Source organism: Haliaeetus albicilla, chromosome 12 (genome assembly GCF_947461875.1).
Source record: "Haliaeetus albicilla chromosome 12, bHalAlb1.1, whole genome shotgun sequence".
Taxonomy (NCBI): Eukaryota; Metazoa; Chordata; class Aves; order Accipitriformes; family Accipitridae; genus Haliaeetus; species Haliaeetus albicilla.
Genome location: NC_091494.1, coordinates 15,161,634 through 15,189,319, shown reverse-complemented (window position 1 = coordinate 15,189,319; position 27,686 = coordinate 15,161,634). Strand labels below are relative to the sequence as shown.

At 41.4% G+C, this 27,686-nt stretch overlaps 1 protein-coding gene across 2 annotated transcripts in view; it reads right to left on the bottom strand.

Annotated features, from left to right (window-relative positions):
- Window positions 1-233: 233 nt before the first annotated feature.
- The window catches only part of LOC104321566 (tropomodulin-2), a 36,994-nt gene continuing 9,541 nt past the window's right edge, over window positions 234-27,686 (bottom strand). For both annotated transcript variants that reach the window (XM_069798241.1, XM_069798240.1), the window contains exons 2-10: window positions 26,134-26,342; window positions 24,181-24,337; window positions 12,463-12,585; window positions 10,942-11,028; window positions 7,565-7,695; window positions 6,833-6,940; window positions 6,420-6,563; window positions 5,947-6,091; window positions 234-3,805 (exon numbers count right to left, since the gene is read on the bottom strand). In XM_069798241.1, coding sequence (XP_069654342.1) covers window positions 3,771-3,805; window positions 5,947-6,091; window positions 6,420-6,563; window positions 6,833-6,940; window positions 7,565-7,695; window positions 10,942-11,028; window positions 12,463-12,585; window positions 24,181-24,337; window positions 26,134-26,259 — 1,056 coding nt within the window. In that variant the 5' untranslated portion in view covers window positions 26,260-26,342 and the 3' untranslated portion in view covers window positions 234-3,770. The remainder of the gene's footprint in view (window positions 3,806-5,946; window positions 6,092-6,419; window positions 6,564-6,832; window positions 6,941-7,564; window positions 7,696-10,941; window positions 11,029-12,462; window positions 12,586-24,180; window positions 24,338-26,133; window positions 26,343-27,686) is intronic.

The following is a 27,686-nucleotide window of genomic DNA, read 5'->3' as shown; positions in this document are numbered from 1 at the left end:
GGAGAATCCAGGTTTCTCTGCTCCCAAACCTGGTTCTGAGCACCCAACCATCATTCAAAAAGCTCCAGCCCAGTGCACGTAATGTGGGAGGAAGAGAAGGTGAAACCTGGCAGATAATCCAGACGAGTGAAAGCTGCAAGAGCCACAGTGGGGAAAGCTGCTTAATCTGATGCGAGAGCATCAAGGGAGGCTTGATTCAAGGCACAAAACCATGAGAAATTGCAAAAGCCTAATCATTTATGAAGATTTATTTAGAAAAACCACAATGCTGGGGAGTCACTGTTACATAGCGTGGCAATTCCCTTCCTCTTGAGTAATATGCACCACACTGTGCTCATGCAATTACTTTTGTTCCAGAGATAACATCTTCATCTAGAGTTATACATGTACACATACGGTCCTTAGTGCACACTACAATTCACGTATATGTTAGGACATGCATAAAGTTGAGCTTTTCCATGAAAAAAATGTATAAAAAATACAAACCAAACTGAAGCTGTCAACATGAGAAGCAATGTGCAAAAACAGTTACTCCTGAATGTTTGCTTAAGAAAAAAGGACTCTTCTATCCCTGTTCCCCATTCAGCGTTGAGTATGCCAGATGTCACTTGAAAGTAGAACTTAAAATAACTAGTCACATCCCGACAACCGTCACATTAGTTGCAGAGATTTTTAATCAGCTAAATAATCCTATATTAATATGAAAATCTGCCTCCAAGCATCACCATTGTGTGCTGCTGTTGTATTGAATGTTGTTGCAATGTTTTACTTGTGATGTTCGAGGCCAGGTGACAACCAAGCCCTTGTGTGGAGCACACAGAAGAGGCAGGACAGAGATGTCCCTGGTCACCGAGCCCCCGGCAGGGGCTGGCAGCAGCTGCCTGGAGAAAATGGCCAGGGATGAGGAGTTCTCCTCACGCGTGCTGGAAGGAGCCAGACCTCCCAGGTCTCCCACCATGGGCTGCACAGCTCCAGGCACTGTCAGTTAGTGCATGGTGGGGCTGGTGTTTGAGATGATCTCGAGTGCCTGAGGAATCCTCCCTTCAGAGGAAACACGCCTGTGCAAAGAGCGCGGCAGATGAAGGGACGGAGAGCCCACAGGGCCTTCCCCAGCCAGGTACCTTGGTCCGTGATGCAAACTGTAGCTGGCATGGATGGAGCCACTGGACTATATAACCACTCGTGTGGCTCTGAGCAAAGCTCTACAGGATGACATGCTGCAGACATCATGAAGCAGCCAGACCAATCCATCCTTGTAAAACTGCTGCATGCAAATACCGACACTTTAAATGGCAATTAAGACTAGAAATGGATTGCACTTGTTTCCCTTAAACACATACATGTACCACTCTTCAAAAAAAAAAAAAAAAGGTAACCAATTAAAAAAAAAATCTTCAAAATACATTAAAAAAAATTGATTGATAGTTGGGATTCCCTTGGTTGGATCAAAGGAAAAGAAGAAGAAAATAGGGGCAGTGTGGTTCTAATCACTGACGTTTGTCAGCAACCACAGTCTTTCGGTTTTGGGGGTGAAGATTCTTCCTACCCATGCAACTTGATGCTGGGAAGCCCAGTACGCCCCTGGTAATCCGCATGTTTTTTAAGAACTGTTTCTTTAAGCCCATGCAGAGTTATAACTGTGTTACAGAACTTGTCTTTTTTTTTTAATGGGCTGTCAAAGTTTTTCACAGCAAATCCTGCATGGATGCAGCGAAAATCTCAGCAAGACTCCCCTGTGCGTTATGTTTTTTACTTGCAAAGCAAAGGTTTTAGCCTTATTCTGAGGAAGGGAAGGAGAGGTGGAAATTGTAAAGACTGGGACCTCTCCAGGGAAGTAAACTGTGGACACTGCACTTTAGATCCCAGCTCAGCAGACCACTTTAGCAAACTATTTTAAGTGGGATTTAAGCGTACGTTACTCAGCTTGGACTCCAATATGAAGACCAGTATCCAACAGGAACAGTGTTGCCTTGGACCTACTCATTTCCATTATAAAAGGCACGGAGGGAGGTTCATCCTGTTAGCTTGCACTCCAGCTCTGGTTTCGAAAAGATCACTCGGGGAAGTATGTCAAACGTGTACCACCGACTGCTCCTGGGGCTCCCCCGGTTTGTTTCTAACCCCCCCGGGACGCCCAGCTGCAGAGTGGCTGACAGCTCTCCCCCCTGTGCTGCAGTGACCGTGACCTCCAGTACTGTCCTGTCACCAGGGTGAAGGCAGCAGCAGGGCTTCGTTCCTCTTGTCCTGAAGGAGCTCGGGGAGGAGAGGCTGGTGTCTCCTGGGTAGCAGCACCAGCCCCAGGTGCGTTTCTGAAAACACTGGTATGTGCGACACACCTAACCCGAGCCTCCCGTAGCTCTTACAGCATATGTACGTGTAACCAAAATGAACCTCTGGCTGTTAGGGAGAGACAGCTCTTGGCAGTGATAAACCAGTGGTAGAGAAGAGTTTTAGACTGTAAAATACACAAACGGAAACATCGGACTGAATTCTTGCTAAAATTTTGATGCTATTGAGCACTGGGGTTAGCCGCTGCTTCATGAGTGTTTTCCACTGGGTTAAGATTATGTCCAGCATCCGAGTTAAGGCTCTGATTTAGCAAAGCATTTGTGCATATGCTTAAATCTGCCCTTATTCAGCTAAGCATTGACGTGCATACCTAAGTGCCTTGTGATGCAGGGACAAACCTGAACTGGAGCCTGTAAATTTAAGTTATGTAGCTGTCACAACTATCCTTTTAATGTTTTTTTCCTGGTAGCACAGCTGCTCTCCTGGATCAACTATTTAATTAATCTTCATCTAAAAGGTCCTGAGAACAGTTCTGTAATACTAACAAACATACATAAATATGAGAACTAAACACAGTAAGTCAAACACATGGCTCAAAGCAAAACAAATATTGCTCAGAATACTTGTTTAGATTAAGATTAATAGCTGTAAACTGTGCATTCTAGTAGCAAATAAAAACCTCTTGGCCTAGAAAAAAACCTCAAAACATTCAAAGCCTATAGGATTGGCAGCACTAATATTACTTTACAACGTGGAGGAAGGATAACAAATATCAGTGTAACATTGCCAAATGATCCACCTAACCTAAGCTTATGTAAACAAGTAGGCTTTGACAATGTTTATACGTCTAGGTGTGATCCTGCACTTGGACCTGGACGGGTGGAGACCCAAGAAGGTAGAAGGGCGCTGTACCAATGCGGTTCCAGCTGCCCAGATCCCACTGCAGGGGAGAGGCTTAAGGGTGTGATTCTGCAAACCTATACTGGTATTACTAGTTCCGCTCCTGGGAGCATCCCATTGCAGGATTCGGTTCAGCAGGACTATACACATGTAAGTAAGGATTATTCACAAACATAAGGCATTGCAGAACTTGGCCCTAAAATTTCTATTTTCAGCAGAGAATCCCTTATCCATACACAAGATTATATTTTAACGTATCAACAAGTGTCTAAAATAAGGGTCAATGTCACTATATGTTACTCTCAATAACACAGTTACGATTCTGCATATTGGCTTCAGTTATTGCAAACCATTTTTTTCAGTAAAATCAAACCAACTATGAATCTTTCTCATAAAAATTAAATTAACCGTGAAAGTTAAAAATGAACAGGCTGTGTTTTCAAGGTTAAAAGGAGACATTAACAGAAATGAGCAACTCCCATTGTAATGGTTTTCCAGTGCCTTCCCTTCTGACCAGTGAACACACTGAGATTGCAGTTGTTGGTGGCCTCCGATCTTGCTTTGCATCCTCTACGGTGTGGCTACTGCCGCTCTCCTTCCACCCGCTTTTTACGAACTAGATCAATAAAACAAGAAAAGGGCAGTCAGTATGGCTTTCTTGAGAATCTAAGGACTTCTCTCACTGACACACTCCCTTCCCAGTAACATGAATAGGAAGGAGCTTCTAACAAATACTCAGCAGCATTATGTCCATAAATGTCATAAATAACAGATATCAATGCTAAACAAAACAATTGTATTGAAACTGCACTTTTCTATATCACAGATTGTAGAATTTCACCAAGTGCTCATATCAATACATTTTCTCTAAAAATCAGATTCTGAGCTAAAGGTTTTAGATGATGAAGAAGTCACCACTTCCAATGCTTCCTCCCAATGGCTCCATTTAGATTTTTGTTACGGTTTTATTGTTCTCTTAAAAGCCACTGTGTTCCAGCTAAATCGATACTGGTCTGCTCTAGTCTGCATGGCAGTGCTCTGGATTATTTAAGCACTGGGCATCAAAAATTACTAACTTTTCTAATCGCACAAGTGTATACTAAAGGTAAGCAATAATATCCTTTTAGAAAATAATTTGAAGTACTCATAGGTATTGATATCAGTGAGTACTGGTAACAAGGAAAACATCATATTGAACCTTAAATTATCTGTTTAAACTTCATATGCTCTGATTGCATCAACCATCTGATAGTAAATGAATTAACTCGGGAATCTCACTAGAAACCAAGTAGGTTGAAGTTGCCACTTAGCGAAGCAGAGAGCAATGAGCTTTGTATTACAGGCAGGATTATTTTGACAAGCAGGCCCATGTGAACTTTTACAGCACTTAGGATATGTTACAGCTGATACAGAGTAGGTCTAGTTGGGCAGCATTTGCTACTCCATACCCTAATAAAAATGTATTGAGTCTTCTCTGACTTGGCCAGATAAGATTAGTGAAGTTCTCCTGTTCATGTGATATAAAATTTGGTGTTACATCAAACTGTCATGTCCTTCTTCTGACGTTGAACTGCTGAAGTACAGAACAAAAGCAGTAAAACTGGATGAATGAACGCTTTTGACTATAGAAAGTCAGTAACAACAATACAGAACTACAAACGCCCCATTACTTTACTATCAGGAGGTTTATTTCATAGTGCTTTCTTGGCAAATAGACTGCATTTTCTCAAAGCCTACAATGTAGCATCAGCCATTTGTGTCTGCTTTCAGTGTTTTGTTGCTTCATTTATTTTATTTTATTGAATTCTTTTAGGTATTCTGTCCTACTAAATCTTGAACAAAACCATACAATACAAAAGCAGGAAAATGAAGATTAGGTACAGGACAAATGTCTAATGGCAACTGGTTAAATAGCGGAAAAAAAAGGTCTTTCTCTCTTTGTCGGTGGGATGTTTCAAATACCATTCTGGGACACTAACAGTTTCAGGACCAATAGTATATCATTAGAATGCTTAGGTACTGCTAAACATTAATACTGCAAAAAAATAAAAGTATGTGTGAAAGAAATCGGTTCTAGCTCAATTTTTATCTTAGTTCTCACAGAGAGAAACCCAAGCTGAAGCCAGCAAAGGCATCATGGTTTGACACCCCACTTTGAAGTAGAATTGATTAAAAACATACAGTTACTCTTTTTTTTCTTCTTCTTCTTCCTGTAAACTACTCCTGCCTAGTCATCTCCTTCTTATTCTGTGTATTGAGCACACAGGGCAGAGCATGCCACGCTTGGGTAAAACTTGCAAAGCTTTATTGTCTTTGCCTGTACTTGGTCACACAGGCAGGAAAGCCTTTTTTGTTCCCCTGGCTGGGCAGGCTTGGTCTGTCATGGGCAGGGCAAAGAAGCGAGGACTTCTGTGTTCACTGAACAAACAGGATGGGTTTGGCGCTCCACTACTGGCCAGAACAGCCGTCAGGGCAGCTGGAAATTGAGGGCGCTCCATGGAAAAGACTGAAGTAATTCCCCTTCCCAGAAGGAGTGGCAGAAGGAGAAGAAAAATAGTGGCTCCTAATCACAGTAAGACCTTTGCTGTTGTCTACTCTAGAGTCGGTGGAGCTATGCATCACCCCTCACATATAGCAGACTGAATATGTTGTAGAGTTAAAAATTAATCTTATGTACAGACAGGAAGAGTTGTGACTAGGAAGGTCAGGGCTTGGCTCACATAAACAAATTATGAGTAGATGTAGTAGCTATCTTACCCAGATCATTGTTTTTAGTGATAGCTGCTGCTACCCTGGTTCTTGGACCTTGCTTTGTGAACTGGTATCCAAACTTGAGAATCTTGGAGTTCTCCTCCAGCATCTTGGCAATTTCCATCTCTACAGCTGTCCCCAGCTGCTGCCTCTGTTGGTGATGTCGTGAAATGTCCCCAAAAGAAAAGAAAATATTTGTTTTCACATGAGAGAGAAATAAGTGGTTATATTTCAGTACTGTGTTGCAAACTACAAAGAGAATCCTGTCCCTGGAGATTTTGCTCTGGGTTTTATATTTGGCTTTGACCAGTTTTATTTAGAAGTTTTCCACTGTTTGGTTGCCTGGGCTTGGGACGTGAGCTGCAGAATGACTGAGCCACAGAGGTTGCCTTGACATTGCCAGAGCCCTCTAGGAGAACCTTCTGGGAATCCATATAGAAGGGAAACAAAAGCGGACTCACTCAATGCTCTCACTTTACCTGGTTGTCAATTTTAATCTCTGTCAGGGATTCATTCTCTTTCAGTGCATCAATCAGTGCCAAAATACCCGTCCCAGTGATGAAGTTGGACTCTACATTCAGACTCTTCAGTGTTTTGTTCACTTTCAACATATCTGCAAATGCCTGAGAGGTCAGAAAGAGGGAATATGAGATAACGTCTTGAGAGTTTCAGGGAATAAAAGGGGAATCTGCAAAACATAGCTTAGTACCTACAAAGAAATAGAACGTAAATAGACTTAGAAGAACATAGAGGTAGATCAGAAGAGCTTACACTTCTATTTTGCATAGTCCCAGGGAAATTCTGTGAGGGAAAATGAAGAATGCAACCTAAAGCAGACACAGACCTACTTAAAAATTGTTGTGGTTTTTTTCCAAGCAGTGTTTAAACTTACAATAGCTACAGGGTCATTGCTTCGAGTAGCTGCAAGGCTGAATGTCTTCACATGCGTGTTGCTTTCCAAAGCTTTTGCAAATTCTTTCAGTGTTGGAATAGGAATATTCTACAGTAAAAAGATAAATCCAGTACTTAGGAAAAACAGCCACATTGCTAGACATTGATTTTAATTATTATCAAACCGATTAATAGCCACAGTCTACAAAATGAAACATCCCCGATGCTTTTAAGAGTATGTCAGAATGGGCAAAGCATCCTCTGCTTACAGGGGCCTTCGGACACCCGTGGAGGCCTGCGCGAGGATGCAATGTCAGCACTGCCTTTAACTGGGTCAGGCCAAAGCAAGCACGTGACCCATCTCTGAGCTACTTTCCTATTTTGCTGCTGGCTGTTCAGGCTCCGCATGCCAGCTCCTCCTCCATTTGCATGTGTGGGCTAATTGAATCTGGCCGCTGATGATTATATAGTGCCCATGAGATATCTTGCTTTACAGTCTTCTAAAGAAAGGCAGCCAGAGGGAGTCACCCCTTGGGCTTTTAACTGGCATCTAATTCAGTATCAGGCATTGATGACCTTGGGGCCTCTACAACAGTTCCCTCCACACCCCCTTCCTGTGTCCTGCTTTTTCTGAACAGTAAAAAGAGACAAAATTTGAAGATAAAAGGCAAGGGCTTTGGAAAGATTTGAATAAACCCTCCTATGATGACATAAATGAAAACACAGCACCTACCTTTATATTGTTGAGATTAATTTCTATGAGACTAGGATCATTTGCTTTTATCCTTTGTAAACTTGCTTCCACATTGGTCGGATTAGGTGGCTCCTCAAAGATGGGCTTGACCTTTTCACCTTTCACCACATCTGCAACACAAGATCTCATGAAATGTTGACATCAGGAACAGGCATCATCATTTAACAGCCTGGCTTTTCAATTCCCATTTAAGTTTGTACGGTAGCATTCAAGAAAGGGTTTATAGGAACCACAAAACCTGGAAACAGGAGTATTAGCCCCGTTATCCCTGCCATACCCTTTGCACTTTCTGTGCCCCCAGAAGCATGTCACTGGAGGCTGCGGTCACAGAGGCTGGGAAGTATTGTCACAGGCAAATTCCTTTTTAGGTACAGAAGTCCCAGTTCAATTAGTCTGAGCCAAAGCAGTTTTAAAGACCATTGTATAGGATGTAATATACTGCAAGGGTTGCTTTGTTCTTTGTCCAATATCTGTAAAGGAGGGTGTGCTCAGAACTTGCCCATTACATCAGTGAGAAAAATATCCCCGCACCTATGAATAGACTGGGCTAACATAAAGGAACATGATTAGGATGCCCCTCAGTTTCCTCCTCTTGGCTGATGCTATCAGCCCTGCTACAAATTCAATTAGCTCTTGTAAAATTGCAACATCTGCACTTTCTATATAATGAAACTATCAAAGCATGAAAAGCAAGTCCATCTGCCAGCACCAAGATTTATGAAGTCTTTGAGTATTCATGCTCCAAAGAGGTACAGTTTTTAATGCTGGAAGCTATGAGCTATAAATACTCTTAGAGATGCATAAAAATCATAGCTTAGAACACAATTAGTACTTCTAATTCCCACTGTCGCAGTTTAACCCCAGCCAGCAACTAAGCACCACGCAGCTGCTCGCTCACTCCCCCCACCCAGTGGGCTGGGAGAGAGAATCAGAAAAGTAAAACTCGACCATTGAGATAAAGACAGCTTAATAGGACAGAAAAGGAAAGGATAATAATAATAATGATAATAATAATAATATACAAAACAAGTGACGCACAATACAATTGCTCACCACCCGCTGACCAGTGCCCAGCCAATCCCTGAGCCGTGGTGCCCCCACAGCCAGGTTCCCCAGTTTATATACTGGGCATGACATCACATGGTATGGAATATCCCTTTGGCCAGTTTGGCTGTGTCCCCTCCCAACTTCTTGTGCCCCTCCAGCCTTCTTGCTGGCTGGGCATGAGAAGCTGAAAAATCCTTGCCTTAGTCTAAACACTACGTAGCAACAACTGAAAACATCAGTGTGTTATCAACATTCTTCTCATCCTAAATCCAAAACACAGCACTATACCAGCTACTAGAAAGAAAATTAACTCTATCCCAGCCGAAACCAGGAGACCCATGCATGTAGTTGTGGAGATTCATTTATAAGCCCTGACCTCCTAAGCCACTAGAGGCAAGAAGGGAGTATGTTACTAACCACAAGTATGTTTAAACATTTTTCTTTTATGTTGCAAACAGTGAGTGACTTTGAAGACTTGTGCTCAAGTCTCAATATACTCCACATTGCTGTTCAGTGTGACATGTAAAGTTTATACCTTATCACAGGCCAAAATAAAACCAAATATTTTTTTAGCACTCATGCTCTTAGTAGAGATGAAGTCATACACAAACCTTGAACTGGTTTTCACTCTGCTCCCTTTCACCCCAAACTTTTTTTTTTTTTTTTACTAATTCCCTCAGACCTTACATATCCCTGAATAACACTCCAGCCTTCCTAGGGAGTAAGGAATTGGAAACTACTGGTAAAATGCATACAGAGAATTCACCTTGGATGCAAGGATGGAAAGTAAACAAAAAACAGCAAAGCATTTTTTGCACTTGTGGCAACACCCTGCCAAGCTGGGAGCCAGGGAGTGACTTGTACCCTGTCCTCAGGTTAGACGTCACAGTATACTCAGTCTAGAGTTAGCAGTATTTTTCATTTTCTACTTCTTGTTGCTTCCCGTGAGTTTTATCTTGTTCCTTTAATCATGGTGCTGTTTTGCCACATCGATGGGCAACTTTTGAGATGTCCCTCTTTTACTGAAGCATTTCACTTGGCTAAGGAAAGGTATCGCTTTTGGACCAAAGAATACAGTGATGTGATGATGATTTTCTGGTTCTTAAGGCTGTGATTGGAGCATAGTTTAGCTGACTCACATAGCTGACATTTTGACTCAGTACAACAAAAATATTCTGAAATCTATGTGGATTAGTAATGCCTGTTATGAGATAGATGGCAGCTCGCACAGGGCCCTGCTGGGGGGGCTTGCAGAGCTGTCTTAATCATGAGAAAAATGAAGTGACACTGTGTCCTGTCTACTTTCCCACCTCCCCTTTAGTAATGAAGGATGGAAATGAAAGTCCTTGGTAAGGATAGCTGCTGTTCTCATGGCCTTACAAGAAGAAAACATTTTTTGAGTACTGTTTCCCTAAAATGGCATTCCACAATTTTGTCTTAAAAAGCAAAGTTTAGCCCACTTGATACCCCAGAGCTTGGAGGTGATGAGCTCTGGAACAAGGCTTGGCAGCTCTCAAGAAAAACTTGGAATTCAAACGTACCCATTTCTCCTCCCATCCAGCCTCCTGTTGGTTGCTGAGCTAAGATCTGATTCACCAAAGGTCTGTTTATTTAGTGCAAACATTTCTGGATTTGTTTTTAGTAACTACAGCTCTTGGGAGATTTCCTGAACGATTACACTTCCCGTGTCCCTAAGGAACCATGTAACAGGTGCCGTTGGAACACACTGCCACAGGACTAAGGTGGAGGCAGTAGATCGGAGAGAGCAGCCAGGGCAGGAGCACATCCGTGCGGTCTTTGCCTCCCTGCGAATGCGGCTTGACGTGACTCTGGTCACAGATGTGACTCTGCCAGGCGTTCTGCCACATTCAAGCCCTGTGGTTACAAGTTGTTTTCCAGCTGCGTAGATGTAGGTACTCAGGGTGAGATGGCCTGGCCTGCGCTGTGGCCACCTCTTAGCTACAGCTCGCTATGTTTTCTGTTTGCTGCCTAAACTGAAGTAGAATGAAAATACATATGTCTTGGCTTCGTAAATACTCCCATCCTTTCAAGCGCTTCTGCAGAGCCAGATATTGCTCTCTAGGAAAACAAAGCTCCTTAGGAATGAGTTATTTGCATAGTACTGTTGTCATTATAGATAATGAATTTTAAGATTGTGTTTACTTTAAAGAGCTATCCCTCCTGATTAATGAGATCAATCGAGGTAAGACCCAGTTACATTACATTAAATTAGACCAATACACCCAACCTATAGGTGTACAAGTCCCTAAAGATGACATATAGCCCACAAGAGAAATCTGCTTGCTTACTTCTCACGGTTCCTTTTCCATCTTTACTGCGGGCTCCTCCTTCATCAAATTTTGGGTTGTTGACCATGTTGTGCACTCCAAGAACAGCTAAAATGTGTAAATACCAGCAAAAGGATACAATGTTAATGGCAGCAACAAAGAATGCAGAAAAATACCTGCTACAAATTCTAGTTTAGTTCCCCAAACAAAACCCCCTTTATAAAATATTAACTGAGTCATGCTTGCTTATAGGGAGAGTCTTTACAGGTCTAAATACTGGAGATACAGACATTTTTAATAGAGATTTTTGAAGAACTGAATCAACATAGTATGCGTATCACAGAAATGCCAGCTGGAAGGAACTGCTGCGGGTCATCTTGTCCAGCCTCCCCCTCAAGCAGGAGTGTTGCCAACATTAACCAGGTCAGCCATGGCTTTGTCTAGCTGGATCCTGAAAACATCCAGGGATTGAAATCCCACAGTCTCTTTGGGTAACTTGTTTCAGTGCTACACTCCTAGTAATTTTTTTCCCTAATATACAACCTGAACATCTTACTGCTCTTTGTCTGGCATATCCAAGAAGAATTTGACTGTAAATGTGTCTAGCTCAATAAACTGGCATTCACACAGGGGTTTCTTATACAAGCACATGGATGCTAACATGCTTGGGAAAAAAAAAAATATATATATATTCCAGGACCTTAAAATAAATAGTAAGGATATAAACTATTATGAGAGAAATGACAAGAGAACCCAAAACTCCGTAACAGAAGCTGCAAAGTTATCTTTTGTGCAAATGAACTTCCACAGTGTCAGAGAATAAATTAGGCTGTGTTTGCTGATACTTCTTCCATAAATTATCTAATTGGACTTTATTCTACAGGATCATGCATTGCATTAATTATAAGTTACTAACTTGATGTAGACTTTTACTTTTATCACCAGTTTTTTCTTATGGAAAATGTATGTTCTGTAAGCAAATGACTCTTTAGTTGCTGTTACAGAGTCTATTTTCAGAACTTTCGGCAGTAGGTGTGCTACTCACTGTTCTCACAGGTCTAATCAGCTGGCAACCAATTTTCTGATTTGAGGGGTTAGATTCCAAATTTCCCCATGGATGCAGAATCTTCACCCATTGCATCCTCTAACAAGTTCATCCTGCCATTTGGGCTGTCAGAGTTGAGAGGAGGTAGCAATAGTATGCTACAAACAATGCGGATGCAGTACGATCAATGGCCTCCACTACAATGCAAGCACCCCAGCCTGCAGTCTACCATCTACCCTTCTTCCCTTCCCCAAATCATGTTAGCTGGTTCATCTTTTCCCCTTGCCTGACACATCAATTATAAGTAGAAGTCAAAAATGCAGTAGCTATCGAGTCATGCTTGAAGTTGTCATGGGCAGTGCGTGGCCCACAGGTTGGCCGCCTGTCTGTATAGTGAAACAGCTATTTCAGAGACGATCACGAGACAGTCCTGGCGGCAGGTCTAGGCAGAGAAGGACTGGACATGTAGGGGGGGTCATACCTATATATTATCTAACCTGCAAGGTCATAGAGCTCGGTATCTGAAGCGCTGGCCAGGGCTTCTTCTAGTTCCGGATCCAGGGTCACTTTCTCTTCTGTACGGGTTTCTGTGGGCTTTTCTTTAGGGATAAATATTTTTCCTAAGAGAAGAAAAAAGCCAGAGTGAGTAATGAATTATTGGAACAACTCACCTGCCTCCTGGCAGTGGGGGTAATAAGTCTGTGACAGTGGAACTGCTTGGAAATGTTATCAAGTGCATATTTTCCTCTTTCTTACTTGATGCTATCCTCCACACCAGGATCTTAAGAAGAGTCTAAAAATAAAAGGTGCAGTCTTCTGCTCCGTCTTGGTGATTGTTAATGAGGAAGGAAGTTTCCTAAAATAAATGCCCAGGAGCAGTCACAGCTGGGATTTTTCTGAAGTTCCTGTGGCCTTAAACAGGCAGAATCAGGTCTACACAAAAAGCTTGCAGAAATTTCATCCTTGTATTTAAATGAGGCACTAGAAGCAGTTAAAACCATTCTACTGCAAGAACCTTTCCGTTTACCAAATTCCATACAAGAGCCTGAGAGCTCAGCAAATCTGTTCTCTTCTAGTAACTCAGTTTAATTCCCAGCACCTCCATGAGTATTTCTCCTCTGTGTCTCCTGATGATCATTCACATAAATAGCCTTGTCCTAATCACCTGTGCAAGCCTGGAAAGTCTGAACTGAACTGAACCACATGTTCCCCAAGAAAGACTCCTGACCTGTTTGCCTCTCTTTGTATACTGCTGTTACACTGGGGTCAGCAGGTGTGTGTGTTTCCATGCAATATTCCCCCAAGACTGAAATGAGGAAACCATAGCATAAATCCAGAAACAACACAAAAAGTCCCACTACTCCGTTAGCCTGCTATTACAGTTAACCGCAGTCGTGTGACGACGGAACTGCCAACGCTTGGAGCGAGGCCCTTCAGATCAGAGCTAGGGCTGCACTTCGGTCACCCGCGCTGCTAGGGCTCTTCTCCCACTCAGTACTTTCCTGCACCAAACCCATCAGTCAGTAATATCGTAGATGATGCCACGTGCAACAGACGGTGTCATTGCTCCCAGAATTCTGTGAATTCCCATGTTCTGCTGTCCACCGTGGAGGAGTTCCCCTCACCTTGTCCCTAACAACTACTTCTCAAGCAGGCTTTAGTTAATCCCATTGTAACGAAGCTGTGACGACCTTTGGATGCAGGTGGCTTTGGCCCACTGTCAATTTTAAATTGTCCTTTTGTGCAGCTCTGTAGACTTTAGATGTAATGCTTGAAGCATATCCTGTGGCTTTCTGAATTGTCTCTAAACTAGTTTAATTTTAACTGTATTAGTGATATTATTTTGTTACCATTAATAAATGCAGTTCTCGTATTCAGTGTTGAATTACAGATGCTTTGCCTCTGGTTTTTCAACACTGTCATCCTTTTGTGGCTTAATTTTTCCCCATTACGGTCCAAAGTATCATTTTCATGTAGATAATACCCAATTCATTTATCTCTTTCATACAAGTTTGTCTACAGCAATTTCTATACTGTCAGCTTCCATGACTGAGGTCACTGAATAAGCTCAGAAAAAAATCTTAATGGAAATTTCTGAAACTCTGGCAAGGTTTACTGAGGCAGGATTTGCATTATTTACCCTAGAGACATTTGTACCAAGGCTAAATAATTTCCGAGTACAAAACTGGACAGAAGGTTATGTAGAAGGCAAAGTTGTATCATATTATGATTCATTTTTCATGCGATATTTTAAGTGAGTAATTTTTTAAGAAGAGGCTTCTAGAAGATAAAAGCCTTTGTGGGCCAGAGGTAAGAATCACTTTAACTTTCACCATACACTCAGTGATGATGTGAATCAGAGACAGCCATCCCAGCAACATCAAACAAAAGTCAAGTGGAAATCCGGGTAGGAAATACTCTGTGAAGATAGATGAGTCATGCTCTCCAGATTTCATAACAGCACAGGTGCTAAGATTTCAGACTCTCTCTGAACTACCACCTAATCTATCTGAAGTGTTGGATGGCAGCTTCCAGACACCACTGACCAAGGCTTAACTTGATGCCATAAGGATAACATATAAGGAAAAAAATTCACGACTGTGTTGGAAGCTAGAAGACCAAAATTAATCAGAATATCTGAGTAAACAATCAATAGTGAGGAGTACTGTCCATAAAATATTTTCCTTTCAGATCCCTAGTGGTTCCACATGAGTTTCAAGTAATCATTAAGTCATCTGAGATCTTGAGAGAATCCTACTTATCTTTATCCTGACTGATAATACTATCCCCTAACAGCTATACTCCACAGAGCCATAGCTTGCGTGAAACACCTCTTGTCAGGCAATAAGTGATTCTTCACAGACCCAAACCCCAGCCACCCCGTTAACAACGGCTGATGGAAGCCTATACTTGCACACATAACACTGTAAGGGGACATAGGACCTCGAGTCTGGTGTACACTGGACACGATACGTAATGCAGTCGGTCCTTCTCTATGGACTTTGGATGCGGGTAGGCCAAGTATCTTGTGTAGCAAGAAATCCAGGGGTAATGGAAACTACTACAGGCTCATACTTTTTCTGTGCAGTTCACATATATAGGAATACAATTTTTAAGCATTTGTTTCAGGCGTACGTAATTCTTGGATGGCAGCCCAAATCTTTTAAAATGTGTATATGACTCCCGATGATAGTTTCATTTAAAGCATTCTTGGCAAAAGTTTTAGCAAAAAAATCTATTATTGGTTATATGAAATATTTAAAGGGGCAAGGTCATGTCAAAGATGGTAATATATATCTTTAATATATGTGGGCCTTGCTGGCATCCAGTGGTGTTTTAAAAATACTCTTTTTTCTGCTATCTAGATAAGAACATTCTTTTGCATTATCCCAATGTGAAGAGATGCTGTAGCATAGCAGATAGAGGTTAGAAGAGCTTATGCATTTAGCACGTTATTAGGAATTCATTAGCTGTTCGCCAACTGCAAAACTGTGTGTCTCTGTTTATAGATGGCTGTCAATCAGTTTTCCTTCAGTATTTTAAGGACCGAGTTTAAAGATTCAGGAGTTCCCTCCTAGTCCCACATCCGTACATTGTAAATTCATTATATAGTGCCATCATGGAATTCACTGACAAAATAAAATATGGATTGTGGCTTGCTCGTTTCAATGGTCCAGCTTAAATTTAAAATCTATTATTTGGAAGAAGCCTTGGAAGAATAGTGACATTTTATTATTTTAAAGTGAGATTTATGAAGAAAGGCTGCTGCTCTTGGTGCTCTTTATATTCATACTGTATTTTAGAAGGTACTTTATTATAACATTCTATGTGGTATAATTAATGTTGGCTGTGTCACATTTTGCCTCCAGAATATGCTAATGCTCTGCGCTAAGTCTTAATAGTAATAGCTTATCTTTCTACCAATGAAAAACACAGTGACAAAAGTTACGTTTATACATATCATACTTAAGCTACATCAGTGTTAACAACACAAAGATAACCACATTTATGTACAAAAATAACATATTATTGTGTTTAACTGCAAAACAAAATTAAATTCCAGTAAAAAAAAAAAAAAGTAAGCATTAAAATATCGCTTTGTTTTTACACATGCATAGAAACCCAAAATGTCTGGAATTCAAAGTGCTTTTTTCAACATGAAATTTTAAGCGTAAATCAATGCAATTCTCCCCTTCTTTCTGTCAAACTGGGATAAGTGCCTGGGGTGATCTGGATGACGACTGAGGCAGCTTATTATAACCCAGGGACTTTCTGACTGTGAGTGCACTGAGTGGAGATTTGTCCTGGCTCAGTCTAACAGCAGACCTATTCCTTTTCACACATGCAAAACTTCTATTCAAACTGAAATATGATATAGTTCACGTTTTACTCAAAAGAGGCTCGGGGAAAAGATCCATTGAAAACCAGAGAGAAGAAGGATTCACTAAAAAGGACTACAGAGAGACAGAAACGTAGAGTGAGATAAAAGGAAAACAAATTCTATGAAAAAAAAGAAATACCTTGGGTAGAGTCATAAAACCATAGACATAATTTTGCCACTTGGTTTCAGCAAGCTCTGATTTCCTGCATTATGCAAATGCCCGCATCAAAGCAATGTCAAAGTAAAGCAAGGAAATGAGATGTATCCCTAACTTCATCTCCTTATACAATAATAGTTAACTACATAGCCACATAGGCACATATATAGCAAAATGTATTAATTAAGCAGGGAACTACTTCAAGTGTATTTTTTCTGAAGTAATTTTATTTGTTTATTGTTATATAAGGGGAAAAAGAAAAAAAAGAAATTTGAATAGCATAATTGGTAGGATTTTACTAGGGTGTCCAATCTAAAACACACTTTAATGATTTCATCTTCATTTATACTTTACAGTATTTGGAACATGATTTCTGGTATGTCTTCTCTCTGCCTTCCTTCTTATCTCACTAGACTTTTGTCAATAAATATAAATTGCCACCATCTTTATTTAGTATAAATACTTAGTATTTATTCCCACCTTGTACAAGCTAAAACTCAACAAAGCACAGAGCAATGGGAAATAAACCCATTTATCCTAGCTGTAAAAACGTCCTCTTATTTAACATCAGTTTTATTAAGGATAGTTGATTTTATAATACAAATGCATTTTCTGCCATAATTGTAAAACAATAATGTACTTTCTTTTCCTATAAACTCTAGTTCAGATTATTGTACTTTCAAGAAAATATCTGGTTACGCTTATTACTTCTTACTTTTCAATGAATCACTGACTACAGTAAGTGCCTGTTTATTCTCAATTACAGAATGCTACACTGACCTTAGAAGTGAAATTCAATAATCTTGGAAATATGCCTTGCATAAATCACAGGCACCTGATTCACTTTTTCCATTTTGCACTATTCTTTTCTTTTGAGGCTTGCTTAAACTCCTCCCTACAAATAGTCTATGAAAATGGAGCTAAATTAGTTCTTATCAGGAATAAATTTGTATTATGAAGAAGAAAACAGGCCAAGTTCAAATAAGTGTGAAGCTGAAAGCTAGTAGCAATTAAAATGCAGTTATCATAATTGCTGCTGTCCTGTTACTCCTGGATTAGTGTCTGCATGTTCTATGCCTTATAAATTATGATAACAGAATAGGAAGGTTGCAAAGTTAAGCTTTCCGAAGTTATTAAATCTGTTGTGCATATAGACAAAGAGTGAAGTTAAATTGCACCAACGCCTTTGACTTTGATTGGCGTGCTGTGATTCTGCCGTCTTAGCGATACCCCTTAAAGAGTTCTTCTGAAAAGATACTTTCTCAAACAAAAATAAACAAAAGCCAGCCTATGATCTTTAAAACAGAAAGAAGCCCAGAATTTGATCAGACCCTCAGATGGCTTATCACAACAGTTAGGATCCCTGTAGTCCTACAGCAGCCCTCTGGATTACCACCTGGATTGACCTGCTTCACCAACACAGCAAAGCTCTTACGTCTGATGTGGAAGAGCAGCAGAGGAGGGAGAGAGTCAAGCTGTGCTGCTGGGCTCCAGGTTCTCAGGGACACCAAAGGACCCTGAAACCTGGGCAGAGCCAGATGCCGCACTAGTTGCGTTCCTCTCTGGCCTCTCTTCTCCCATCCCGCGTACCCTTTTCCCCTGGTCCTTTCCTCGTTGTCCCCTGTGCCGTCCCCATCCCCTGTGTCTCCTGGTTTTGCACATCTTTGAACCCTGACCCTTCCCACCACCTCCTCTCCCTCTGCTCTCTCCTCCTGACCACAGCTCCCTCCACAAAGCTGCCACGTCCAGTCCTTCATCCTGGACACGGTCACACAGCTCCTCGAAAACCAGTCCCTCCACCTCTCCGCACCAGCCTTTCTGCTGGCTGTTTACTGTTTTTTCTCCTCCTTTACAGTGCCCTTACAAAGCGAGGGGAGCTCTGTCAGAGCAGGAGAGAGTCTCCCTGCCCTTGGTTCTGGCGTGGCAGTGGCCCCTCGGATGAGCCATTTCCAAGAGCATCCCTCACAGCCCACGCACCCTCCAGCCAGCCACGCCGGGGCTCGGCGGGCACCGCTGCGCTGTCTGCACATGCAGGCAGAAGCTCTGACGGCACGAGCGATACTCACTGCAGGGGGAATGTTTGGAGAACGCTATAATAAACTGCACGTACAAGAAAGTGCAATATTTTGAAGATGCCAGATTCAAGTGTATTTCCCTGGGGATTGCAAAGGGCATACATTTCAAGTCCCCTCTTCAAAGCATGGAGGCACCGCAGCTCATAAAAAAACAGCTGGAAAAATTTACTTTAGATGGCTAAACCAATGTGTTTTCTCCTAATCTTGTTCTTGGAAGCAGCCAAGTCCTTTTTTGCTGACACTTTCCAAAAATTCAGCCCGAGGCAGACTCTCAGCATGGGAAATTTCAGCGTGAACTGTGCAAGTTTGGCAAAGTCATGAGCAGCTAAAACAGGGTCTTACAAAAGCATGCAGTGAAAGGCACTGGCTAGGAGCATTACTGTTAGCAACTGCGGCACCTTCAGTGCTTTAAGAGACAAACATCGGTTCTAAATTTAAGCCTGGAAAAACAGGAAAAAGGTGGCAAAAATTTAAACAAACCATTTCAGCATTGGGGGTGAAAAGACTGCCTTTGTCAGTCCAAGAAAGATACTGTGTCTCTAAACTAAACCCTAACTTTTTTATATAGAGTCTGTTAGAGAAACTGGAATTGGAACTCATTAGCATCTACTCTATTACTTTGACCTTCTGAAAATTACTGTCATTATTACTAGTGCTGTGTATTGATACTCTTCTTGGCACAGCACAACATGCAAGATAGATGGTCTTTGCCAGAGCAACTGAAAACAGGGGTTTGCCCAAAAGTTCTCTGGTTTAATCATCTTTATTTTCTTCCTTTTCCCTTTTATCAGTTGGCTAAAAATGTCAGCATTTAATCACATACAAACGTGTTCCACTTCCCTTTCCAGCCACAAATAATAACAGCCCAATCCACTGGAGTTTTTCCATGACTCTGAGGAGAACTGGATCAGATCCAAGATGAAATGGTTTGGCAAGGAGCAGAAGACCTTGTAGAAAACAGGGATAATGGTGAAGGGTTGAAACAGCCATCTTTATAGCAATTAAAAATGGCACGGCCAACTTTTCATATCTAAGGATATTTCACAACAGAACTTTTTTCAATTATGTTTCATTAGTACCATGTAGTTAAGAGAACCACTGCAACAAAGCAGAAACAGAAATGTTGTTAATAGTTTATGTTTTTATTACAGTAGTACTCAGATCTTAACTGAGATCAGATGTACATACCACATTCAGTAAGAGAAAACATGCAGCATTGACGTTGCTCTTTAATATTTTGTGCCTGCATTGCCCCTTACTTTCTGCACCTTTTCTTTTTATTCGTGGACCTTTCATGAACTTGAAAATGATACAGAAAAGGCTTCACAGTGATCAAAGTGTGATAACTGGCTGTTCCAGCTATACGTGTTAAATGCAGCAGGTCGGTCTAAGTAACTTCTGTAGTTCATCAGGTTCTGCGTAAGGATTTCTAGAATATGTATCCTAAGTAGGAACTAATCCAAAAATACATAAACACTTATAAACTGCCAATCACTATGGCTACAATTATCAGCCCTAACTCCCTAAACCTCCATTGCTCATTAATAACGAACCCCCTGTTTGTGGGAATGGCTGATTAATGGCTGTGTTGCACAAGAGTTCCTGAAAGCCACCAGATCGTTTCCATACCACAGTGGGAGCAAACACTCACCACGAGGACGTTCAAATGAAGCACCCACCCCTGACTCGTGTTAGGGAGGACGCGGGGTAAAGCAGTATGAAAAAATTGCTTGGTGGCCAGTTTGGGTGTGCGCCTGTCCAGCTGTGACCGTTCTGGCCCTGGTTCAGCGCAAAACTTGGGTTTTCATTGAAATTTGAGACCTATCCCGTACAGGCTTAAAACCTTTTTTTTTTGCACAGCAATTAGTGTAGTACATTAACAAGCTGAAATACGGCAGAGGGCCAAAACCCTAATGCATGCCATACATTTGATCGGTTTTGCCAAACATTTCCAACCTCTCAAAACCACGATTACAATCAAAAACAAGGCAATTCCCTGCACAATCAGCCCCCCACCTTGAGCTCATATTTAACATTTCCTGTGTTTTAACCACTCTGAATATCCCTGTCAGCTCTGGAATTTGTTTTGGCTTGTTTTCTAGCACAATCAAAACCTTATGGTTGTGTGTTCAGCACATAGAGATCAATGTAGGCAACTGAATTTTGTCCTTCAGCAGCTGCTCAGTATTGCTTTTTGGTCGAGAACTCTCTAATAAAACATTAACAACAAAAAAAGAGAGGCAGAGAGAGTAGATACATCATTATTTTTTATCACAGACTATTCTGGAAGGAGGATATTTTAAACGCTACCTTCTTTTCGGCTCATTACTGAATTTTCAAGTCAGTATCAGCTTTGCACGATAAATGTAGGAGCTGGTAGAAATGTCACTTAACATTTGGTAGAAGCATCCCACTTTCTAAATTTGAAAAAATAAATGCTTTCCCAGCGGCAGACAAATATCAAAGTACAAAACACTGACAAAAGCTTAAACAACACTTGACATATTCTAATCCTACTAACACACAAATATTCTCAGGCGGTAAGTAGTGCCAAATGGTACATTGGCATCAACACCTCCCATTTCTAATTATACACAACTGGATGCACTTTAGAGCTGCCCCAGAACTTAACTTTTAACTAGCAGAATTAGTGTAAAGTTAATTTGGGGCTATTGACAGTGTGGCTACATTACAGTGCTGCTATAATGTAAAGAAATCATTTAACAGGCATCTATATAATATAATCATATAAATATTTACCAATCTGTAAATACACCTTGGAGACCACCAACATGCAGAAGGTGAGGAATAAGCTTTTCCTCAAGAGATATCCTTCTTTAGTTTCTTTTGAGGATGCATTTTAAAAATGTAAATTATTTACCCTGAACTAATTACTAAGCTTTGGAAGAATACTAATTATTCTCTAATTAAAGTGACTTCAAATCTAGCATGTAGTATCATATCTTGGAAATGTCTTTGCAGGATTGCTTTATTTCCTTGCACAGAAAACATCTTATAAATGCAAATCAAGTAATTAATATTTTAATACAGTCATTCTGTTACTGTTTTTTTCAATTGACAGTGTCAAAATAAGTAATGCTGCAGTTACAAGCACAGATTCTAGGATCCAGAGCCAGCCACACATGGCCTTTGTGCAACATTCATCACGTTTCACCAGATTCACCCAATTAGCAGGATTATCGTACAATTCACGGGAAGATTTCGGTACATTTGGCAGATGGAGACTTCAGTCATATGGTTTATGAGGCTCAGATTCTGCATGAAGTCTCTGCAGTGCAGAGCAAGAGGGGAGGAGAACAAGAAAAGGAGGCAGCGAAGCCCCGTGCTTGCAGTCTGGTGGTCTTTCTGTAGGACACTTCCTACCAAGCAAGCCAGGGGCAGCCGCAGAGTCACTCAAGTACCAATTGGGGATATGCCAAGCTCAAAAAAGCCAGATTCTTTCTCAAAGCCACTTCCCTTAAAGCAGCACAAAAATGACACTGTGCAGTCCAACCACTTCTCAATGTTCAAGGTACTGGACTTCAGCAGATCTCAGATTAATTCAGTTATTTCTAATATTAACAGAAAAACAAAGGGTATTTTCATGGCATTTGGCCTTTGACTTCAAAGAAAATTTAGTAGAATTCTTTGCATTTAGATTATAATTGTAAAATGACTGCAGAAATCACAGAACATGCGGTTGTTTTCATTTGATTTAATCTGCTAAAGCCAATACTGAGGGTTTGTCAGGAACTGGTGTCATACAAGGAACAGGAGAAATTAAGGGAATAATTCCTTTAGCCTAAAATGCTGTCATAACCTCATAATTGTGATAATTCTTTAAATTGTAATTCTGAAGTAAATGATCACAGTGAATCAAAAGTCAAAATAAGAATAGCTTTAAATGCTAGCATGGCTGAATTCACTCTGTGCCGAGGGAAAAGTGAAATGTGTGGTTATTTGTGTGTGTAAAGCAGTGGTATTTCCACACCAGAGACACCAGGAATTAATAAGCAGCACTAATAAGCACTTTAAGGGCATCTGGAAGCAAACGTAGGAATAATACTGCTTTAGCCTCATCAAAAGAAAACCGAAATAGAATAAACAGGCCAGTACGTACAATAACACTGTCAGGGACAACACAGGGATTAGTTTTGTACAGATCAAGCGCCACTCCTATGGGTATATGCGATTCCACGCACCGCTAATTTTTTGTGTACTTATGTTTCAGGCATGTTTGGAGATCTCTGACATGACCACAGTGCAAAATGCAAAGTCTTAGCCCTAAGTCAGTAAATATCAGCACGATGAGACCTGACAGAAGGTGTTGGTATGCAGACCTGCAAGTGCTAACTTGTACTGCTCTAACACAGTGGTCTGTAGGAGACTGGAAACAATTGGTAATAAATCCATACTACAATAAGCCATTTCCCTTTCTGTACAGGATGTGCTTGATCACCCCTGCTACCAACAGGATCACTGGAGTGTCACTGCATTTCAGTGGGCTCAGAATCAACCCTGTGAATAGCAGTAAGCGCAAGTTATGATGGAGGAAAAGTAGGTTAAAGAATATGCTGCATCATATAGCATCAATCAGATCTAGCTGAAAAATGTCTCATTTGTCTGAAGCCACTGTTTCAAAGACTGAGAACACAATGTAATGATAGTAACCACTCTTGGCCTGCAAATAACTTTATATACCTTTGGTAATGATACATAAAGTAAAAAATGCTGCCTTCGACTTTCTCGAAATACCTGCTTTCCCTTAAGCCGATCCCACTGAAATAATGGCAAATTCATTAGATGGCCAGAAATGGACCCATAGTAAGTTCCTTCTTGAATGAAAGGGTGGCCTGAGGTAGGCATTTTTATCCACTTTATATAAATGAGGAAAAGGAGATAGTGGTGCTAAAGGAACATTGTTTGCTTAAAAACATGACTCTTCCTGCCCTAAGGTTATCCTATGAATGATTAGAATTAGGTTTTCCTGTTTTTCCCTTTTTCTCCTGTAGCTGTAGGACAAGGGGAAGCAGAGACACTGTCCGCATGAATAGCACTGCCAGATGTGCTAGTAAACAAGTGGAAAAATACTTATTTTTTGTAAGTGTATTCCCTGAGCTATTATTTACAGGAACTGTAGGCAATACTTACTTAGAAAGGCATTTATACGTTTCCTCCTAAACACCTCCCCCACTGCAGTACCCTTGCATGGGCCTAATGTTTAATGTGGGAATAGTCCCAGCGAGGTTAGCGAGGCCACCTTTGTCCACGCTTGACTGCAAATAGGGGCATTTGCTGATCTGGGAGCTGGTGACCGAGCCCTTTGCTGGACTGGCGCCCGTGCGTTCCCATACCCACCCACGGGCCTGATCAAACCTGCCGTTATGACTCCGGAGTAGCAAGGCAGACCACTACGCGGCAGATGAAACCACCCCCTCGTCTCCTGCTACGACGGCTCTAGACCTGACTCCTGAGCTTCGCCCTCCACAGGAACAGCCTGCGCCTCTTTCGTCCCAGCGTATTCCACAAAAAGGGCAGGCAGCGGCGGGTGCCTGCGCCCAGGCAGTCCGTCACTCAACACCGACACAAAGAAGGACGGTACCTTTCTTTTCCCCGGTAAATGGTACAAAGTCTTCTCTGTCTTTGTGCTCAAGCGCTTGCTTCTCCAAGTACGAGAGCAGGCGTTCTCTGTCAAAAGGCCCCGTGGCAGGTTTAGTGGTCTGGTCCTTTTGCCGAAATCCCGCTGGAAGCAAGGCATTCTGTGAAAGGGAGGGAGGCATGTAAAGCAGATGAGGCAGTTTCATATGGTGTTCCAAATTTCATTTCAATGTCCTTGGTTTTTAAGTGAAATCATTCTTTGCACGTTACTTCACATAATGCTCTTCCGTGGCAGCAATAACACACATTACCTAAACGTGACCGTTAAAACCAGTATATCTGTCAGGCTTCTTGACTGTACCACCTATTAATATTTTTATTAACCATATTTACAATCACAGCACCAAAGAACTAAGCAAGATCAGAACCCTTTGTGTTACGCATATTATAACCACAGAGTTTGCAGTCCGGGTAAATAGACCAGGATAAGTTTTCTATACATTTTCTTCTCTTCATTTACTCTTTTGCTTCCCCATTTTTCTCTCTCTCTTTTCATTTTTTAAAAAATTCCTTTCGTTCTAATGCAGATGTCTCTTGGACTTGAGAAATGAATGGCATGCACAGAAAGTAATTGGTGAATGATGTGGACTTCAGTCATCTGGAGTATGCAGGCAGCGAGCAGACGAAGCCGCACTTTAAACATGGAGCTGTGTGACCATGTCACTGCATCTGCATCCCATAATATAGGAAGATGCATAAGGCTCCTACATTTCAGTCCAGGAAATCCCAGAAAGGAATACAGGTACGCGGCCTCTGCAGTGCACGTGGAGTAAAGCCAACATGTTGAAGATGCCGCAGAGTACTGCAGAAACACTTCATCGTTGGCCAGAACGTGCACAGTAAATCTGACCCATGGCAAATATCCAGCGAATTCTGAGCACAGCCAGTGAACTCAAGTCACTAGACATTTCATCTATGCATGTGCAAATGTGCCCAGAGCGCTACAAATTTACTCCACGTATGTAGCCTGACTCCAAATGCACTGTGGCCTGTTTTGTTTGTTGTGTTTGGTTTGGTTTTTTTAATGCCCTGTGTCTCCATCTGAGATGCCAGATACCTGCAAATGCCAGAAAATGCACTGTAGAAGTGGTAGTAGTGAGGGAAGTGGCAACATGGAGGGAGAGAACGGTAAAGACCACCCTTGACTTCCAGCTAAATTTGTGCTATAGAACTAGAAGCTATAAATCTATTGTGTTTTTTCAAATTTATTTTGTCTCCAGAGCGAACAGATTTTATCTGCCAGTTTACCTGCCAGTTTTCAAACTCCTACATCAGTCTGGAAGGTTTTGGGGCAGTTACAGTCAGAACTCCCATCCAGCACGCTTGTGACTGTAACCTTGTTATTGTAGGACCAAGTGGTTCCCAGGCCAGAGATCTTTAAATTCTTTGTGAGAGTGTCTTCAAATATCCAAATTATCCTTGCTCTCTAGAAAATGACAGTTGTGTAGCTGAATCTTATTTTTTCTCAATCATGCCTAAATATATTCTCTTCAGCTAAAAATATCTGCGCTGAATGACATAGTCAACAGATTTCAGAAGTTCAAAAGATCTGATCTTCACAAACACACATTATGTTTGTTTGTTTATTGCTGTGCTCAGAAATAGCAGCCATAAAAATCTTCTCATCGTGCTGCAGTGTACAAACATGATTAAAGATTTAGACTGCAGACAAGCTCATGTCTAAATAGACAAGGGATAGAGAAAGGGCACCGTGACTGGTACAAAAGCAAGTAGCACATCACGGCAGGAATAAAACCAAAATGTCCCTAGCTGGGCTGCTCATACTCTAGGGTACACTGCCTCTACTGTAACGGAATCCAAATATAAAATGCTGCAGTATGTGACATTTATAATAGGCCGCTTTTGAACTATGATGCCCCTGGCCCCCATCACTAACCTCAGGATCGAGGTCATCGAGAACATGTTCTAGCTGTTTCAGTTCATCCTCTGAGAGTTTGCTGAGTATTTCATCTTCATTGATATTCTTATATTTCTCCAACTCTTTTCGGAAGGGCAGAGACATGGCTCCTGCTGCACTGCTCGACTGATGCCGCTCGTCAAGACTCCAACCATCCAGGAGTACTGAGCTTCTTGCAGCTTGGCTCACTGTTAACAATAAAGCATTATGAGTATCTCCGTTTAGCTGACATAGTCCTAGAAAGCCCTCATGCTGAGAATCACATTTACACTTTGTTAATGAAAACAAAGCAGCAAGATGTCCTGGCTCAGCGGAGGGGCTGTGGGAAGCGCTGGGGCTGCCTGTGCAGCAGTAGCCAAGGAATAGCAAGGAGGGGTACAGAACGCTTGGGAACCTCGTGGGTGCAGTGGCAAAGAGAAGCTTTGAGACACAGATAAGAAAAAACATTGGGAACTTATCCTTTTCCAGAGAGATAAACCTGTTTTATTTAATTTGCTTAGAAACAGCAGTATCTGCTTGTTCTTTTGGCTAAAGGCAGAGGAAGGCTGTAGAGTCACAGAAAACAGTCCAACGCTGACAAACAAGAAACAAAATGTTAAGCCTTGAGGTATTCTGTCTTATCCCAGCTTTGCTGAGGGCTGAAGGCTTACCCACATGGTCTTGGCTGGCTTTTTGATACATTCTGGTTACCTAAGCTGCTTTAAAGTATGCTGGTTGGTAGGCTTATTTCAAAATCTTTGGCTCCAAATGATAGCACTTATCATCAAAATAATTCTTGCAGTGAGGATATGCTACTTACAGCTCAAAAGATCATCTGTAAATTAGTCTGCTGCATAGGGCACCTGCAGGTGTTCAAAACACGGTCATGAAAAAAATATGGACTTAGTACTTCACAAACTCTTTTCAGTTTTAAGACTTGAAAGTGGTTCCTGGTCAGATGATCCCAACCATCAGTAACAAGAAAGTGTTATTTGCATGGCCACAGTAGTCATTGTCATATAATTCGTCACATGACGAAGGACTCTCTTTACTCGCTCTTTTTTTCCTGTCCAGAACCAATTCTAGAGCCAGAATCTGCCTGTAAATGGATGGAATGAAAGAGAATTAATCTATGATCAGAAACAGCATTAGCTGGGGACTTCAAGAGTGCTCCAGGCCCTCCCAAGTCTGCCCAGTTTCCCACGCCAGCACCAGAGCTCTCCGAATTACATAGCTAGCTGTGCAGTTTTACAGCTGACTTTCTGCATTCACAAATTTCAAAGTTATGGTTGATATGGAAACCAGCCAACTGGCACCTACATCTGGCTTACGTATCAACCCAAACTCCGATTTCCTTTGGCCAGGTCCTTAGCTGTCATAAGCTAACAAAATCCATGCAGGTTCTATTGCTCTTGATATGAGCTGGAAGCCTGATCTTTATTTTTCTTTTACTCAAAATCCAAATGAGAATGTTGCATTTACTTCGAGTTTCACTATTAAAATACTAAATATTAAAACATATCTCATTTTTCTGTTTATCGAAAAGGCTAGAA